At 42.0% G+C, this 18,925-nt stretch overlaps 1 protein-coding gene across 4 annotated transcripts in view; it reads left to right on the plus strand.

Annotated features, from left to right (window-relative positions):
- Nucleotides 1-18,925, plus strand: part of FGF13 (fibroblast growth factor 13) — a 261,882-nt gene that overhangs the window by 131,787 nt on the left and 111,170 nt on the right. For 3 of the 4 annotated variants that reach the window (XM_075763129.1, XM_075763131.1, XM_075763130.1), the window contains one exon: nucleotides 10,879-11,046. The exons of the other annotated variant lie outside the window; for it this stretch is intronic. In XM_075763129.1, coding sequence (XP_075619244.1) covers nucleotides 10,879-11,046 — 168 coding nt within the window. The remainder of the gene's footprint in view (nucleotides 1-10,878; nucleotides 11,047-18,925) is intronic. 4 annotated transcript variants of the gene reach the window in all.

Here is an 18,925-nt window from a genome sequence, read left to right on the forward strand (position 1 = left end):
AGGAGGAGGGCTGCCAAGACATCTCCCTGCAGAGTCCACTTGGAGAGGGAGGAACTGGTGGCTTCATGCTCGCTGAGGTGAAGTTAGCTCCAATTTCTGCTGTGAGCTTCTGCCTGTTCAAGCTGGAATAAATGGGCAGTGAAAATCCTCCTCGCGTGCTCCCTGATCTGTCAGGTTGGTGTCGTTAGCCAAGTCGCTGCACATTCGCTGTTTACAGCAAGGTAGCGAAATCCTTCCTGCTGTCTGTGACCCAGCACTGATCACCTCTCTCGCCTTGTCTTTCAGATGGTCTAGCAGCTGTCTTGGTGACTTGAAAGATACCACCTTAAACATAAAATAATAATAATAATATAACATTTAAACTCATGCTTTATGAAAATTATTGTCATTCTGATGCAGTTAGGCTGCTAGTATACAGTGGATGTGCTGCGGGCTATGTGGAAGTACCACAATACTGTACAAAAGTAAGTTGTTGGGTAGTTGGGAATGAGCTCAATATACAGAACATGTAGCTGGACTCTACAAGCGTGATCATTAAGGTGGACAGTAACAGGAAAACAGGTAGTTTAATCTTCTGCTAATTTGACTCAGTGCTGATTAAATCGATTAACAGTGAAAAGCAAAACCCCTCTGTGTATATGCAGCAAGTGCATTGTAGCTACACTGTGTAACAGTGATAGCATAATTACACATGGATGTATGTAATGTCCAAAGGGATTTAGATAAGTCTAGAGAGGGGAAAAAAAAATTTCAAGTACAGTTGCTATACCTGTGTCAATTGAAGGCTTCTGAAATGTGGTTCTTTTCTTTCAGGAAGTCTTGTGAATATTGTTGCACATTGTTCTCAATGGATATGCCGTTCAAGTGGATATAATGACTTAACACTTCGCAGGCCAGGCGGATGCGGTGGGGGGAAGCTGGCTAATTGTCAAATTATTTGAGGTGCGTTATTCAGTCACAGTGTTGGCAACCTGGAAGTTAGAGCTTTCCCTTGGCTGGCTGGGGAAGCTGTTCCAGCAGTGGCTTCTGCAGTAGGTAATACTCTGGTAAATAGAAATTACAGTGTAAGCAGAGATTTCTCTTGGTCATATGAATGACTCCATTGAGACTACATTTGAATAGTATTTTTCAGGGTGAATAACCTGCTGGAAATTTTTTTGGCGTTGCATCTACCTGTGGATGGAGTTGAATTTAACTAAGGCTTTAGTCCAAGAAAAGAATATGAGAAAATGTTGTGGACTTTCTTTTGACTGTTTTGAAAATAAAATGTTTTGTGTACGTGTGTGCTTGTATGTACAGAGGCTCAGTTTGTATAAGCTTAGTTTTTAACCTATGGAAAATAACTTCCACCCTTAATATGAAGAGGAATATTGCTTTCAGGTTAAATTAGGTATATGGTTTGTTTTCTTTTCTGAAATGATATAATCTGCTGTCCATCCAGCAGCCGTGTGCATAGCTTTGGCAGAGCCGCTCGCCCCTTTGGGCAGCGCTGCCGAACCAGAGCAGCGTACAGGGGTCTGAGCTTCCCCAGGCCGTGGGAACATGCTGCACACCTCTCTGTGGCACACTGAGGGTTTTTGCTCCTGCTGATTAGTTTTCTGTGCTTTGCTTTGAAAGATTTCCTCTGAGGCCATTTCTCAGAACAGCTCTTGCTGTAATGAGTTTGAATTTTAAAACACTCCATTTCTTGCCTCCTTCCTTTTGTTAATCCACAGTAAATGAGGCAAATAATTGGGAGGTGTCACCTGTCCTTTCACGAATGGTGCTTCTATTCTTGTCCCCTTCTTCTGAGTGAAATGCCCAAGAGCTGCAGTAGTGGAGAGTCTCTGAAACAGAGTCTTAGTCTATTGTACTGCTGCTCGTCTCCTGTTCCCCAAGAGGTATGGCTGATCCTTCTTTCGGATTGCCAGGAAGGATGCAGTCTTTTATTTGATGATTTTGTTGCCTTTTGCAGGCTTCTGTTCCTTGTTCTGCTCTTCCAGGATGATTCTGATTTCTATTAGTTCTTTCTTTGTGTTTTTGTTTTTCTTTTCTCCCCACCACTAGGGAAATTTATGTCTCCTTTTGTAGCCCTTCTGTTGTCAATAGATGCTCTATAAATAGGAAGAAAAAAGCTACAGGCATTCTCACTTGTCTTGACTTCCTGTGTCATTTGAAACTATTCTCTTAGCTTCGAATAGGGATAGATTAATAATTAAATTCTTATTAAAGTTACGTTGCATAAGAGCATTCTAGTATTTTGTAAGTAGTGAACTATAGCTCTCTACAGCTCTCTCAAAACCTGTTAGCTTCCCACTCATCCCTGGACCTTTCTAGCAGTTCTCTTGCCACCTCCTCCTCTGCTTTGCCTGATTTTCACCGCACTGCAAGGATATTCTCTTGGAAACAGTGTAATTCCTTGCTTTTTCTCCCAGCCTTACTCAATGGAGGGAAACATAAGTTCACTGTTGTGGATTGTGTGGCTCCGAGGTATTCCTGCATTGAGCTGGTCAGAGTGGGTTTTGGGTTAGGTAGGGGTGAGTGAGGGGTGTGAGCAACCTCTCGTTTCCATCTGGGGCTGCCTCCCATCTCCTCCTGTTATCCAGAAGGCTCCCTTACTTGCGTCTTTGCAGCAGAAAGAGGAATGGTTGATCCACAAGCTGTGTGTTTGTGCGTTAGGTGGCAGCCAGAACTTGATCTGAAGATGTGACACCTTTTGGTGGCTGTGCAATTTGATGGGTTATCTTCTGAAGCTGGCCAAGCTGCCATTTCGCTATCCTCCCTTGAGCCAGCCCCTACGTCTCCATGAAGTGTCCCTGATAAACCTCTGACGTGCTTACATCTCTGCCGTACGCTGGTCTGCGTGCCTGTTGCTCTTGATATGCACACTCCAGAAAAATGAATAGTACACTGTAAATTACTATCTTGTCTGCTGTGGTGCATGGAGCAACCCACCTGTTTGGAAAGCAGCCAGTTTGCGTTTATTTTAGCAGATGGGAAAAGCAGAAAGCCTCTCAGAGTAGGCAGGGAAGCGATATTTATTCATTCAGCGGCAAGCACCGCAAAGTGGTGAACTGAGCTGTAGAGCTAAATAAGAGTGGGCACACGTCTTGCATAGCAAAACTGCAAATCCTGGTGGCCGGGAAGGGAAAGGCAGTGGGTCTGCACAATGGAGAGTAAATTGTGGATGTTACTAAGCCCTTGATGAGCAGGAGCGTGCATCTTCTCTTTATCACAGCTCGGATGCGGGAGGCTGACAGCGCTGCCTAGCAGCATCTGGAGGGGAAACTGCAGGTCTCCCAAACCCTGCTCTTACACGTGGGCACAGTAAGGTCACGGTTATAGGCAGCTGCACCACTGAATAGTGACAGATTAGAGTTAATCAAGGACTGTTTGGTAGTAGATGGATGCCTGGAATAGCTAGGAAAGAAGGCTATGTGCAGAAATATTAGTGCGCTTTCCACAGGGGAAAGAAGAGATGCACTCTTAGCAGAATTTATCAACAAATTTTTGATGTTGGATGTCATTGTCTTTATTATGTACAAGGATTTAAATGCAGCCTTATCTTGGCTAGTCTTTTTAGAGGATAACAGCCTATTACTGCTAGCAGTTAATCCAATTACTCTTTTAGGTCAAGGAGGAGTGTTCTGTGCAAATATTTTTGGAAGATCTGTAAAAATTATTCTGTGTGGTTGACCCAAAGAGAGCCTATTTCAGAATTTTTCAGCAGATCTAAAAGTTTAGAAATTCCTACACGTATTGAAAGAAACATGTTCAAAAGGGCTGCAGGCTTTCAATTTTGATTGCAAGACAATAGTTGCTTATTTTAAAAATGAAGATATTTCACAATGGAAAGTAGTTTCAAATCAGAAAATAAAAACACTATCTAAAATCACCAGTGAAATTCTTAGATGTGGGGGTGAAGGCAGGGTTGTGCAAACCTTAAGAATTAATTCAGAATGAAATGTTTTGCCTAAAGCAGGTTTTACCCACATCATTTTGGCTTGCTTTGTTCCTGGTTCTCTAATAAGGATTTTATTGAGTGTATAGGAAGGGACTGCGCAATAACTGCCGATGATCCGTGTAAAGCAGGGAGGAGCTCGCTCTTGGAGAGGAAAAATCCACCTGTGGGTGAACTGGAACAGATTTAGGTGGAGTTTGTTCCTACTTTCTTGCGAGGGAAGGTGTCACATTTGATGAGTCAGATTGGACATTATGCTTTGGTTGACCAAGCCCTGGGAGTAGGACTGTGGCACTCCATCTCCTCCCGCAGCCTTTTGCAGGGGGGATTTCTGTTCACTGCTTCATTTCCATGTAGGAATGAGGCCCCCAAGTAGGATTAGGATTTGGCAGAAACCTTTGGGGGTCCTTACGCTGGAGCCTGTGCTGTGACTGCAGCAGTTTGGGGCTGTTTGCATGAGTTTCAAGTTAGCATGGTTGGCTGCAGCTGCCGCTGGGGTAACAAAAACTGATACAACAAACAAAACTGATACTCGATGTGGGATGGGGAACCTTCCCCAGGGGCTGGGTAAATGCTGAGATCCAGGCTGCTCCTGCCTATGTAAGTGCTTGGGAATCTCTGCCTTACATGGTAATTACAGCAGGAGCTGGATCGTTGGCATTACCATAAGGAGTATTTCTTGGACATCAGTAGTGAATTTTAAATATTCCTGTGACATTTATGCCATAAATAGGGTTTATCTTCCCTCTCCCACCAGACACAGAAAAGAGTTCGTAGACCGTATACTGTTGAATCCTAAAAGCCTCAACTCCTAATAACCAATTGCAATCTAATTTAGATCAGCAGTTCAAAAAATCATTAGTTCAAGTAGTAAAAGCTCTCCATTGGATAGGAATTTGCTTCTCCAAGACTGTAAGTGTCTGAACTCTTAGAGACAGCTATCGCCCGTCTCAAAATTTATGCTCTGTTCATGCACGCCATAAAACTGTCCTTTTAATATCAGTTCAAAAATAAGCACAGATAAATAGTTGCTGTAGAGGAAATTTATAGTATTGGTTTGAGAACAAAAGACCAGGCACTGCTTCCCAATAAGAGGAGTTGTGCTGCTGTGTCACTTGGCAGGCTGTCATCCATCACGGCCTCCATCCAGTCGCAGCCTCCAGATGTAACGAGGGTTTTCATTTTGAGTGGAGTTTTAATTTTGAAATATCATCTAAGAAACTCAAGGTAAAAGTTATGTCTTCCACAAGGTATTTTTGCTGTTTTGGTTTTTAACATTGAATGAGTGTTTCTTGTGTGATGCCTGGTTTTGGTGGTGCACTGGGGAGAAAGGAGTGGGGCAAAAGGAGGGACTTGAGAAACGGTTTGTTGTGAATAAAAATTAGAGAATATGGCTGTTTGTATTTCCTGTGATATCTGCCTTCATTGTGAAAATTGCAACTCAGAGTCAACAAACTTCAAAGTTGCAAGCACACAGATGCAAGCTGAAAGTAAGGTTTCTGGGTGACTCAGAAATGCCAGGGCTCTTTGGTAAGAATCCTTCATCGGGATTTTGGCAAAGCTGGACAGGGAAATGGTATGGATAGACTGTGTTACCATTAAGAGGATTCGAGCTTATCACAACCCTAGAATAGAATTTTATTTTATTTTTTAATTAACTTGTAAGTGTTTTTTGTGCCCTGAGTTCATTATGTTGTTCAGGTGGCTAACAAAAATCACACCTTCAACTGGAATAAATTAGAGAGAGAACAAAGCAGTAATGAAAAGAAGCAAAGGGAATTGTTATTGCATGTATACCTGAGAGCTTCTCATCAGCTGCTTCAATGGGGAAAATGTTATTACAGAAAAATACCCCACTTTCTTACTCATTCCCTGTCCTGCAGGCACTCGCTTGAAACAAGTTATGGTGGAGGGTTTTTTCAGTTTGTCCCCGTGAGGAGCTGAAAGCAGCTTGATACCCTAACGTTTTCTCTAAAAGGGAAAAGACATTTCCTACATAACTCTAAACTGCCCCAGGGGCCTGGGTCACTTCACTCGTGACCTTTCCTTTTTGTGGGTGGAGGAGGCAGAGGATGGAGGAGGTGCTCTATGAGCATCGCCATTTCGTTTCACAGCACAGCCTGGCAGGCTGCAGCGGTGAGGCATGTGCTGCTGCTCTTACTTTTCCAGAAAGATTCGTATTGGGGGAATGTTTTTTTACAACTTGCTCCCTTGTCCCAAAGAGGGGGGTTTTCTTCACTTTGTGGATGCATGATTTAAGCAGCAGTCTAATGCTCTTCGTGGCTTGAAGATCTAGTGTAGAGCTATGGCATTAGTTCTTCTGAAATGCCAGAAAAAGTAATTTATTGCAAGTGTAAGTATCCTGGGGCTCACTGCATGTAAAACTAACGAGACCAAGAAAAGTAAGGGAACTGAAGGAGGAGGGAGGAAATTCGTGTTTCAGGTAATGTCCTGAAAGGTCATTCAAGGAGGGAATGGATCCACGGAAGTATAAAAATTTTGTGTTAAATTGTGTCATACATACGAGAACAGTCTAACAGGAACGTGGGGATTTCTTTTGCCTGGATATCAATACGTATTTACCCAATGGTTACTAGAGCCTTTAGCTGGAAGAGCTGAAGTCTGTCTGTGTAAAACTGGAGTGGGGGATGATGCTTCCTTACAGCTTTATTAAACTCTGAATTATATCAAAGAATATTCAGTTGGAACCTGAGCCAAGGCCTGTGGACAGGTTGATGTTATGGTTTGTGGCAATTCTAGATGGGACTGAAATGCAGTTGGACATAAAAGAAAGACGCAAACCAGCAGAGTGTTTAGCTGATGTGTTTATATAAAGTAAACATGTTTGACTTTATCTTGAAAAACATCCTGGTGCTGGCAGTCATCCTAAACATCATTTTCCTCTCTCTCAGTAAGGCTTATAGGAAGAAGGATTTTTTTTTTTCCTACTGGCTTATTGTCAGTAAGTTTTTGTTATTGAAATTATTATTATTTTTTTAAAACTAAGGAATATGCTACAGGGTGATATTTAGCAACTTGAATGTTTTGACGTAGGAAACATAATAGTTACTGCAGCTATTTTATGCTAACTGCTGAGCAAATTCCTTTTATGTATACATCAGTTGTTGTGATTTTGGTCTCTCCATTGAATTATGAGGGGAGGGTGGGGGGAAGAAAAGGATATTTTTAATTTATTTTTGTTTTAAAGCCATGAAGTATCTAATTATCATCTTCCAGCTGAGAATATACAAGTTCTTTACTAGTATCTTAATCACCTGTGTCCATGACATACGAATTCTTGTCCCTGTTTTACTCATGGGAAGATGAAAGTGTAGACCGATGAGGTGTTTTACCCATGAGGATGGAGAGTACATTAGGGTGAGCAGCTGCCCAAGTATAACAACAGAGGCATAGCTGAATATTGGGGGCTGGCAGGATGACTATGTATCTGCCTTCAGGAAGGTGGCCAAGGAAATGTAGATGTGCCTCCGTGAAGGTTTCTTCTAACCACTCTTGAGAACAGCATCCCCGTGATGGAGTGAAGCTGGGCATCTGCCAGGCTTCTCGTGGCTCTTCTGCTGCCCTTGTTGAACTTGGTGCTGGCTTGTCATCACTACCCAAATTAGCTGATTTACAGCTAGCTCGTATATCTGTGCATTGCTCAGAGAAGTGAAAGCATATCTAGATCCTGAAATTAGCAGAATCTGTAATGGAGGGAACAGTTGAGTGAAAACAATGTCCTTTGCTTTACATAGCACAGTATGTAAAAACTGCTCTGGATTTTTGTTAATTCCCTAAAATTTACTGTTTCTCTCCTACTCTGGTGTATGTGTGATTCTTTCCTAAGCATGTTTTTTTAATCCCATTAGCAAAATTGTAGCAGATTCCTGGTGATATTTCTCCCTTTTCCAAAGTGCTTGTTCACAGTTGTTTAATAATGATTCTTTCATGGTTGTGCACTGATTATTTTTAGTCATCAAAAATGGACATCATCAGGTTTTTAAAGCTTTTTACATTAGATTCTGTGTCATTGAAACTTCCTTCTGGATTGGTTCTTGGTATCCATAATTGAGGTCCTGTAGCTGTGATTTCAGTGGCTTCATGAAGGTGTCTGGCTGTCATCATAGCAGGGAAAAGGAGGCATTGGGGTCAGGAGGTTTTCCTAGCTTTGTAATAAATTCTCAGCCTGACTTGAGGCCATTCATCATGTTAAGAAAAGGTTTTAGCTGTTCCCTTCAAAACACTGACATCAATTCAGTTATCCATACATCATTCCAGCATTAAGGCTTTATCAGAGCTGTGGTTCCTAGGATTTGTTCCAGATGTCAGTGCTATGATGGTCCTCAAAACCAAGGCTCACTTACACCTGCTGTCCTGGATTCTAGAAGCCTGATGCGCTTTTGTTGATTTCAGCATGTTCTTCAGTGAAGGTGTGGTTCTCTCTGTGGCTTATTTGCATTTAAATAAATCTGCGTGTAGATGATATGAATGTGTAGGTGACTGGTAAGGGACCGGTTATATCTTTTCCACCTGTTTTAGTGAGCTTGTCCGAGGTAGGGGTGGACCTGCCTAATAATGTCAAGCAACTATTTGCCAAACACTTGATGAATGGAATCAGTCTGTGGAGTTGGTTTGCAGAAGCTGTGTGTGCCCTCTGAGCTTACAAAAGCTGAGAAATCATAGCCCAGTAGCTAGAAGAATAGGTCCTTACGCCATACCTCTGGGTAAGGACCAGTAGCTCCTTCTCCCCTGCAGACCCTGGTTAGCAGCTGCGAGACCGATTTCTGCTTTTTTTTTCAGCGAAGTGGCAGCCCAGCATTGAGCTTTATGGGCAATTCTCTCAGCTCCTGGAGCTGGATGGGACTTCTCAGGATGGGCTGTGCCTCTCAGAGGGTCAGCCCAGGGACATGCCTTTTGCCCAAAGCTGAGTTTTTGACAGCGAAGCATGCTCTGCTGTGTATCAGCCAGCTTGCTGGCAGAAGGTAGCTGTGCATTTCACTCTTCTGCTGGCTCTTCGTGTTTCATGGCGCGCATTATCCTTCATCCCTGGGAATGTCAGAGGGATGCACCGTAGGGCTCCCGCACCGTTGAAGTCAGTGGCACTACGCGCAGATTGCTCTGGCTTTACACAGACGCCTGCAACAGCAGCTTTTGCGTGATGTCTGCTTGGAGGAGTGACCCATCAGGGCTTGTTGGTCTTCAGCTTATCCTGGGTGTTGAGTCTTAGTAATTACTCCCAGCAGTTGCCCTTCGGTCTCAGGGCTGTCAGTATGTTTCATGAACACTTACGTACCCTTCAAACGAGCCAAAGTAAAACTAGTATTGTTAAGGGAGCAATTACATAGCAACCCAGGCCCTGTGCTCCATTGACCTGCTGCTCTTTTTTGAACCACTTGTGCTTTCCTATTAGCTCATGCATCCCTTTTAATGGCACTTTATATGGATTATTAGTGCGTGTTACTGACGCTGCGTGTAGTCAAATGAAGCAACAACACCCAAGGTGCAAAATGTCTCCTGTGAATTAATGAGGTCTTGGAAGAAGGTGACTGCCCACTGGGAAAAGAAAGACTACCAAGTTGAATCACTTATTTATCACCTAGATATGACTCTGACTATATGACCGTTCTTGATAGGAGAGAAAAAATCAAGTGCATGAAAGTGCAAGAGGATAATATTTGTTTGAGGAGATCCATGTTTAAATCTGACAGGTTTTTCAAATGATTATACGTTGGCAGATATTTAGGAAACAGTTAAATTGTTTGAATTAATGCCCAACACTTCTAGAAGCATATAAACTTACAAACTGCTAGTGCATCAGTAGTTTTAGACTAGCCTATCAATAGTTTCTTTTCTGATTGTTGGAATTTTACTTTCCTGATGCTTGGAATTTTTTTTAATTATTATTTTATTTTATTTGCCATAGGGTTGGAGAATCTCAGCTCCATTTTGGCTGTGGTTTTATATCTCTGCATCACACTAAAAATAACTAGTAGTGGATAGAGACTGTCTTTTGAAAAATCATTTAATTTTTGTTCTTGAGAGATGATCTGTGCCTTAAAGCTGGAAGCTGAGGAATCTCACTATCTCTGTTATTAAGACTTCATATTTTAGATAGTGGAAAAGTGTTTCAATTCTTTCTGGTAATGTAATACTTTGAGGTAGCTGGAGCTTTCTGTATGCTATATATTTTATCTTTTTACCATTTAATAGTCTGACCCCATTCAGAAAACATTTCAGACTGCATCTCATTTATATTATTAATGGCTGTATTGATTTCTAAGACCAACTTTAAAAAATGACTTGCTGTTTTACAAGAAAACCATCAAAAGGATTAATGTGCTTTTTCTTTGTACATCTACTCTTCTATCCATTGAAAATGATGATCAAGCCAAATGTCATTGGATTATCATCCTTGCTCTAAGGAACCGTGTATAATTACATATCCTGATAAAGGCATGTTCTTTTTACTTTGGGGAATAGATACACTGGTGTTGCATTACTTGCAGATGTGGAATGATTACTCGCTGATGTTAACGTAGAGATTGCCTATGGCTAGGCAATAAAAGCATGCTTTGTTTGCTTTTTTTGCTTAATCTGCATGCAGAATAGATATAGGTGCTATAGGAGAATAAAGCAGAGGAGTGAACCTTGTTGTTGCTTTTTGGAGCAGGGTGTTACTCTACTGTTTATTAAAGTTGCATGAAACAATATAAAGTGTTGATGTTTATGAGAAACATTGTTTATAAAAGTAAATATTTTCCCCACCTTTCTACCACTGTGACTAAGATACTTTACACTTTAAATTTTATTTTCCTTCCTATAAACATTTCTTCCCCTCCTTTCTTTCCCCCACCCTAACATTATGTAGTTGATTTAATTCTCTAGATTGCTTTCCTCAAACTCTAACTTGAGTTCATTTTGTTATGTGGTGACCACAGTTATGGATGACGCTCCCCCTGGCACACAGGAGTACATTATGTTACGGCAAGATTCGATCCAATCTGCGGAATTAAAGAAAAAAGAGTCCCCTTTTCGTGCTAAGTGTCACGAAATCTTCTGCTGCCCACTGAAGCAAGTGCACCTCAAAGAGAACACAGAGCCGGAAGGTTTGTGGCACTATGGATCCATGTTCTGTTTGTTTCTATTATTTTTATTTTTCCATGTATGTCCCGAGAGTGTGCTGTGTGTTTTCCAGCCTGTGTCAGTGTAGCGCAACTGATGCAGGAAGCGTGATGCACTCCATGTCCCCCTTTGCTTGCCTGTCAGTGTCTGATTCGGCTATCACGGGACACTAGAATATAAGCCATGTTACGGTATCATTCTAGACAAGAAGTAAAATGACGCTGCTTTTTCTTAAATAAAGTCTGTTTGTTTCAGCTCTCATCATTACACACTGCCCTTTTTTTGGCTGCCAAAAGTTGCTTGCTACTTAAACGGCATCAATTCCTAGTTGGTTCTTTCCAGTAACATTTCTGAAGCTGCACTCTGCTGAAAATATGGCACTTAGGCTCAGATTCAGCTTATCCCCAACACCTTTCACCCCATAAGGCTTCTGCATAGCGCTAGAGAATGCTCATGACAGCTGTACTTCAGTGAAGCAGGATGAAGTTTGTATGTAATGCACGCCCAGTTGCATTTTGGAAAATGCATGCAGAGCAGAAAAAAAATAAGTAGAATGTTTTCCTTTTCAGATAAAGCGAAGGTATGGTCTCTTCTAATGCTGTGTTTACTAATATGAAATTACTAATGAGGTATCTTTATCTTTAACTTGTTCGTCTAGTGTACATAAGCTTACGCTATTTTAAATTATAGTTTTTAATATTTTCTCTTAATGTTCAATATGTGTTTTGCATTACTGCCTCATATTCCACATGGTAAGCCTTCTACTTTTTGCATAAGCTACAGTATCTGCCAAGACAAATAATGCTACTGCTGGTGGATGTATTTTAAGATGAAATATTCAGGGCTGGATTCTGCCACAATTGAGTCTGCAGGAATGCCAGAGTGAGCAGGTTGGAGCCCTTTCGCACAAATCACTTGTATTATTCTCTCTGTAATGATGGGCATAGGTTGCTGAGCTGTCGCTATTAGCTCAGCATTAAATATTTCAGTCAATTGCTTTCTCCTGGTACATACCCCAAATTTTGCATAAATGTTCTTTGCACCACTTCTGGGAGATCTGTGTCTTTTATGTAAAAAGCATTTTACTAAAATAGGATTTCTTTTTCATCTCACTAGAAATATTAAGTCTGACACAAACACTAGTGTAAGGTGTGGAGAGAATTTTTTTTATTTCAGTGATGATATAACTGAATATTAAAATTGGGGTTTTTGAAAACACAAACCTCAATTCTCCTCTCAGTTCTGGGGCTGACTCAATAGTAGTTGTGTTTTCATAATTCTGAACTCAGTAAACGTGAAGGAAAGGTGAATCCCATAGGACTCTTCTGCATTAGCAAATATAATGAATTTCCTGTCATCTGTCAGGTTTTGTGTTGTTCATGAGTAAATTATGAGCCCAGAACTGTTCATGTCAGGCTCCTCTATGAGTATGATGACAGCTGAGCTACTAGAGGTGCTCAGCATCCTTGGCAAGTGCTATTTGGTGAAATGAAAGGTTCAATGTGAGCCATAGAGAGAAGGGTCCTAAACTTGGCATCATTGATTCGCATGCTGCATTTCACTTTTCCTTGTGCTCGTGTGGAACTCCAGTAGAAGCTGATGGTCATTTCAGTGGAACTTATACTGGGAGCTGGATTCCTGCTGGGGACTAGCTCTTAGCTAGGTCTGATAATTTTCAGTAAATAAATCAACAATTTACATGCTTAATGACATGTAATGTTCAAGAGGAACAAGGGAAGCGGAGTTCTGCTGGGCCTTTTATCTCCTGGGGGCATGGTTTGGTCGAGGAATTCAGGATCCACTGGGAGCAGCTTGCGAGGTGGCAGGCTCTAAGTGAAGACCCGGGGAGCATCAGTTCTGCCATGTTGTCGCCTGGAAGCCAACAGTTGCTCTTCTTAGATTCTCCATAAATCTACATACTCTCTCTCTCTCCAACAACAGCTGTGTTACTCCTTCCTTCATGGCATATGGTATTGTTAATCGTTCTTACTAAAAATGTTTAGTTCTAAGAGGAAAGCTTTTCATCTTCTACTGCAGTATACAAGGATGAATGTCTCTTCCCCTTCCCCTTTTTATCTTTCCTCCTCTTCTCCAGGAATTTTGCGTTACTAGACAGGGCACAAGATGCTATGGCCATATTCACTTATCCCACCTGAGTTGATGGGAATTCATAGGAGTATCAATTTGTATTGTTGTCTGATTTCTATATGTTTTTCTGTGAAATATGTTGCCTCTAGCATGAGAGGGACAATATTTGTTTAGGAGTCCTTTTAGCCTCTGTTGCAGCTTAAATTGCCCAGGCTGCATTGGTCTTTTTCTTCAAAATCTGTGAATTGCCTGGCAATGGTGTTAGACCCCCTGAAAGACCGATGTACATCATCTGAAGTGGTTTGTTGGCATGAAGCTTGGACAATTTTGAGTATGAAATGATGTGAACTGTGCTTTCAGTGCAAACGCTGAAACAGTCTGTTGAAGTTAATGGAGTGGCTGAAACAAACCCTACCTGGATACCTTCTAGTGCGAACCCAGCAGTTAACAGCTCAATTGTGCTGTGAGGATGAATGAAGATAAATGTTTAAACCTGTTACTGGAGCATAATTTACACATTTTTGAAGGTACTGGAAAGTACAGCAACTAAGAATCTATTGGGAAAGCTCTCAGAGTAAAACGTCATAATGGAGGTTTTGTGGAAAACTGCAGACTTGAAAGACTCTGCAGAGAGTATTAAAATGTACCTTTTTTTATCTGCTGAGTAATGACATGGGAACACAGTAAATCCTGCATGTTTCTAACTTTGCAACTCTTTGTCTAAATATTTCATTTAGATGATGGATTTCTTCTCTGTGTTTTTCAACCACTTTCATACAGGGTTAATGCTTGGGGTATCTCATTTAACACTTCAGGATTTGAACCCCCTAGGCATGTATGATGATACCAGAAAAAGATTTTCCTGGCTTTTTGTAGGGCTGTTTGGGGGAATGTTCTACTATTTGCTGAAAGACTTCACCACCACCTCACTCTGGTATATGAACGAGGTAGCTCATCATTTCTTCTATCTCAGGCCCATTTCTAAAAGCAAGAGAAGGAATAAGAAAGTCAGATCCATGTTTCCAAAATTACCCTGTCTTGGTTTCTTTTCTCTTCCTGACACTGTACCTCCCTGCTTGCAATGTCATCTTTTTTCACAGCGCCCACATGCCTCAAAAACAGAATAGGCCCAGGGCCAGTACATTTGATACCAACCTGGAGGACACATAGAAGGTCCTTGGTGCAGGGAATATAGCAAGGACAGTCTTTTTTTAAGTGGTAGATGTGGAAGGAACAATAGGATAACAACAATATTCTCTTTCCCAAATGCGGAAATTTCCATTTAGGTCCGGTGCCAGCAGGGTGATGTCTGTCGGTCTGGATCGCAGTTCAGATAGGACGCTACATTTCCTAATGCTATGGGAAACTTTGGACTAAGTTAAAAGATAAACTGCTGCTTTATTCTGCATCACTCCAGCTTTGTTTTGTCAAAGTCATTCTACAGTTTACAATGTCGTGGATCTCTCAAACGCAATAAAACGAGCAGACCTGACATCCTTACCTGGATGCTAGGTCCTCTGGGCATTGTGCATTGTTTACAATTACATTCAAGCGGCAGCAAAATACAGGGTGTTTTTGTAGCTTCCCTCAAGCCAGGAATATGCTGCTAGCCGGAGAAGGGCCGTCTGAAGTACATTTTGCAGCTATTTGTTCTCTTAAATAGTTTAAACATAAGCTGCTGCTATCTGTATAAAACATGGTTACATAAAAAGAAGTCTGCTCCTGGAAAACTAATTTGAGTTGTATTATTACATCCAGAGGAGGGAATATAATGAGAGAAATGTTTTTTAAAAACACCCATTGGTTAGTCACAGTCACATAATCAAGAGTCTTGGCCTCTTGCCCACAGTTCTGTTTTTATGGGGGGTTTTTTTTGCCCCCCCCCCCCCCCCCTTTTTTTTTTGGTAACATTTAGTCTCCCTCCAGGCATACATAACCTTTTTACACAGAAAAGCAGACAAGCATGGCAAAATATGTATTGGGGATGGGGCGAGGGAAATCTGGGATAGCAGCTGGTAATGAGGAAAGGCAGCTTTCCTCAACCAACAGGAAATCTGATTAAATAGAAAATGTTAAGGATGCTAATGTGAAACAAGCAGCTTTGCGGTTGCCCTTGACAATGGCTTGTTATCTTCATCCCTAGCAATGGGATGACTGGCAGAGCCGGTCCCGGGGGCGAGGAAAAGGTAGGACATTTAAGCACATTATGTGGGAGGCTGGCTCTTCTGCCTACTCCATGTGCACACGTGGGTTTGTCACCAGCAGAAATTCGGAGCCTTTATGTTGTCATACTGAATGTCCCTTTGGTGCTCCAAGTGTTGTGTCACCACTGATAGTACTGTTACTTGGCACTCTAATTATACACTTTTCTTCTAGACCAGATCAGTTCTATTAGCCCAGCTCCCTCATTTAATTATGTTAATACATGTGCATTTCTGCATTTTAGAGTAGAAAAAGAAAGAAGAGGGAGGAGAGCCTGTATTTGAAATCATGGAGAACTAAGAAGTTTTTAAACTTTAGATATTGTTCAGAACTGAAAAAGACTTTGTATTCCAGTGGGGAATAATAGAGATGAGCCATGTGAAACATAGGTACATTCACCTGTGCTGGTCATGTCTGAGATGGCCTGGCACACTTGGCTGTGAGACACCAGTGATGAGGTTTGGCATTTGTGCTGTGGGTGCATCCAGCCTCAGATTTAATCTGGACTAACAGCTGCCTGAAAGAAACTCGCTGGTTCATTGAATAGGGGCTCCTACTAAGTTATATGATCCTATTTATAAACTTTATCAGGGTTATGGTCCCTTGATACTAACTTAATCACATTTTATAATCTTCCATGATGTTTTTCATCACGTCTTCTGTTTTCAGTGGAGGTGAAAAGTGAAGACTTGGTATCCCATTTGCCAAGACTCTTGCCAACAGGAGTCTTTAACCCTTTCCTGCTGCAGCTAAGCTGTCTGGCTTGGAGCAGTTCATCCCAGGGAGGAGTGAGGGAGGGCAGGCGGTTTGCTATTGCCTGGTGTTGGGCCCTGCAGCCCTCAGTGCTGCCCTCATCGTCACTCTTTCCCTCAGCAAAGCCTTGTTCTTGACTCTGCTTTTGCCTGTACCTCTTGAGTCCTCCTGTGGGGAACGTGAAGCTTTCGCCTTGCCTTGCTCCTGAGTCCTGGCACAGGCAAGAATCAGCAATTAGCAATCCCTGAGCGTTGTGCAGTGCTAAATGAAAATACGCTCTAAATCCTGTCTGTCTGGATGCACACGGAGTTGCTGCAGCTATGGTACCATATCTGTAGAGAAGGATGATCTAAAGGGAGTGACACAGACCACAAAAGCCCAAAGGTCTGAAGCTGCCACTGTTATAATGGCTTTCTCCCCCTGACTTTGACTTGGGTGATTTAATGATAACCTTCTATTTCGGGGCATTGGGAGGCAGTGGGGACAACTGCACTCTTATTTTCTTCAGATGCTTAGTACATAAAGCAGAATAGCTCAGTCCTGTAAGTGGCTGAGCCCTCTTGCCCTGATCCTCCAAAGCCTTTAAGCACACGATTAACTTTAAACATGTGAGTGCTCCCAGCAGAGTCAAAGGGGTTGGAATGTATTTAATGAGCTTACCTGAACGCAGTCTGGGCCTGGCTCGGGTTCAGACTCAGACGGTGCAAATCCAGTGTAATTCCACCAAAATCCAAGATTTACTTAATATTTACTTGTCTGCAAATGAGATCAGATCCCCCTCATAGAGTTTAATTTGGTATCTTCTTTTCTTCCTCCTTTAGGAGTTTATATGGTCCTTATTGCCACAGCCACTCACAATTGAACATGCTTGTCCTCATAACGCTGCTGTGCAGTAGGGAAATTTAATGTTTCCCAATATAAAGAGGGAAATGAAGAATTTGATTCTCAAAACTATTTGAGCATCTCATCAGCATTAGTAACAATAACACTGCCTACTGAATAAGCTGAGCACCAGGTACTTAACTATTATCTTTGGAAGATTCTGGGGTATGACATTTCTAGCCATGCAAAAATACAGCACAGCTGGGAATTCAACATTTTTCCACATATTTAAACTTAGAATTTGAGTTTTTCATCTTTATCTTCAGCAGCAGCTCTGCAGCAGCCTGTGCCAGCTGAACTGCCGGCTGCCTCCAGCCCTCCCTTCCTCTCACCTCCCAACACGTGCTTGTGCGTTGACCTGTGCTTCGGCAAGCTCCAGCACCAAACACCTTCTTTTCTCGCCACGTGAGTTATGGAGTGGCTTGGCACTAGATAAGCCCGGTGCTGGCCGTGGCAGGAAGGGTGGGGTGGCGTGGTGAGGGACGGGAGCAGTCAGCGTCAGCAGGTCATGCGTGAACGGTGACAGGTTATTAAGCTCCTATTTCAGCTTTACCCGAAGCTGTTATCCTCTACTAGTTCTTTCATTTTCTGCACTTTATTTACTTTTCACCAAGTACATGGCTCTATGCTGGGTGTTTGCACGTCCACCTGTTTGCTGCCTTATAAAAAACATCTCTTTTTAAGGTGGCTGGACATGATTTAAAGAATAAGGTGGTGGTTTACTGTTTAAAGTACCAAGCAGGAGGCATCTAATTGTTGATTAAAATACTTCTGTCAGCAGGTATTACAATGATTACAAAGTGTATATTGAGGAAAGCATTTGAGATTTTAAAGAAAAGTCACTGAATGCAGCATTTTGAATGGCTTGCAAATTCTCCTTTGTTCCTGAATCCACATGTACCTGCCACCTCCCAGGAGACAGTGCGAGAGCTTTCCTTAGGGCTTTACTTAGCTCCTGAGGGGCTTGGAGATCAGTGTGTTATACACAGCCGTGATTCCTGCGTCCTATTGATTTGATTTGCTAATTCCTTTTAACTAATACACCTGGCAGGTTATGCCTACCTGCCTAAAAACCAGACTTTTTCAAAGGTCTATAGCTCTTGCTGTCAGCTGAACGTGACCTGAAACAATAAGGATTAGAGCTGGAAGATCCTTCTCACTGTGGATACACACACCTCTCGGTCCAGGAAGTAGTGTGTGCATTTTAGTCTGTTTGTTGGACTTAAATCTTTAGAGTAATGTAGCTGAAGGAAATGAAGATAAAATATAAGGAATAAAGGTAGTCTAGGCACCCTTTTTCTGATAGAAGAAGGATTTCAAACTTAGCAGTGCCACTGCTCTTTCCAGGCTGCTGCTCAGGCCAGGAGCTCACAGAGGGGGAATTCAGCTGGTGTCCAGCATTGATGGACTGATGCTCACCCTGCAGCCACTTCTTACCCAGCACTCTTCAGAAGAGCTGATACTTAAGTCACAGTTCCTGCAGACTATGTCCTTTGATCAAACCTACCATTATAAAGCACCTTTGTGTGTGCATCTGTTATTGAATCCCTAATCCCTTTTGGACTATGTTATTTTTTCTGCTAGAAACTTTCTTTAGTGCCCAGGTGTTTCTTGTCCTCTGTAAAGCATCATCAGTTTTCAACCTTCTAGTCAGTGCTGATTTTCCAGCATATGCAGACCTATCTTTCTGGGTGACTGTGCTCATGGAGTCAAGTCCATAGGTAATAGATACACCAGGAGGGGCACTAAAAGTCCTCACAGCACTTTTATCTGCCGTCTCACCTGGCCATAAGTAACAAATTGGAAATCAAGTCATTTGTTGAACTGGGTTTTCTTGGTGGAAAAATTCAAAGGTGCAGCTGTAATTGTGAATTGTGTAATTGTTAGCCAAATTTGCACTCTGTATCATCGGAGAAGTTTAAGTAATGGCATTAGGGG

Source organism: Balearica regulorum, chromosome 11 (genome assembly GCF_011004875.1).
Source record: "Balearica regulorum gibbericeps isolate bBalReg1 chromosome 11, bBalReg1.pri, whole genome shotgun sequence".
In the NCBI taxonomy this organism is placed as follows: Eukaryota; Metazoa; Chordata; class Aves; order Gruiformes; family Gruidae; genus Balearica; species Balearica regulorum.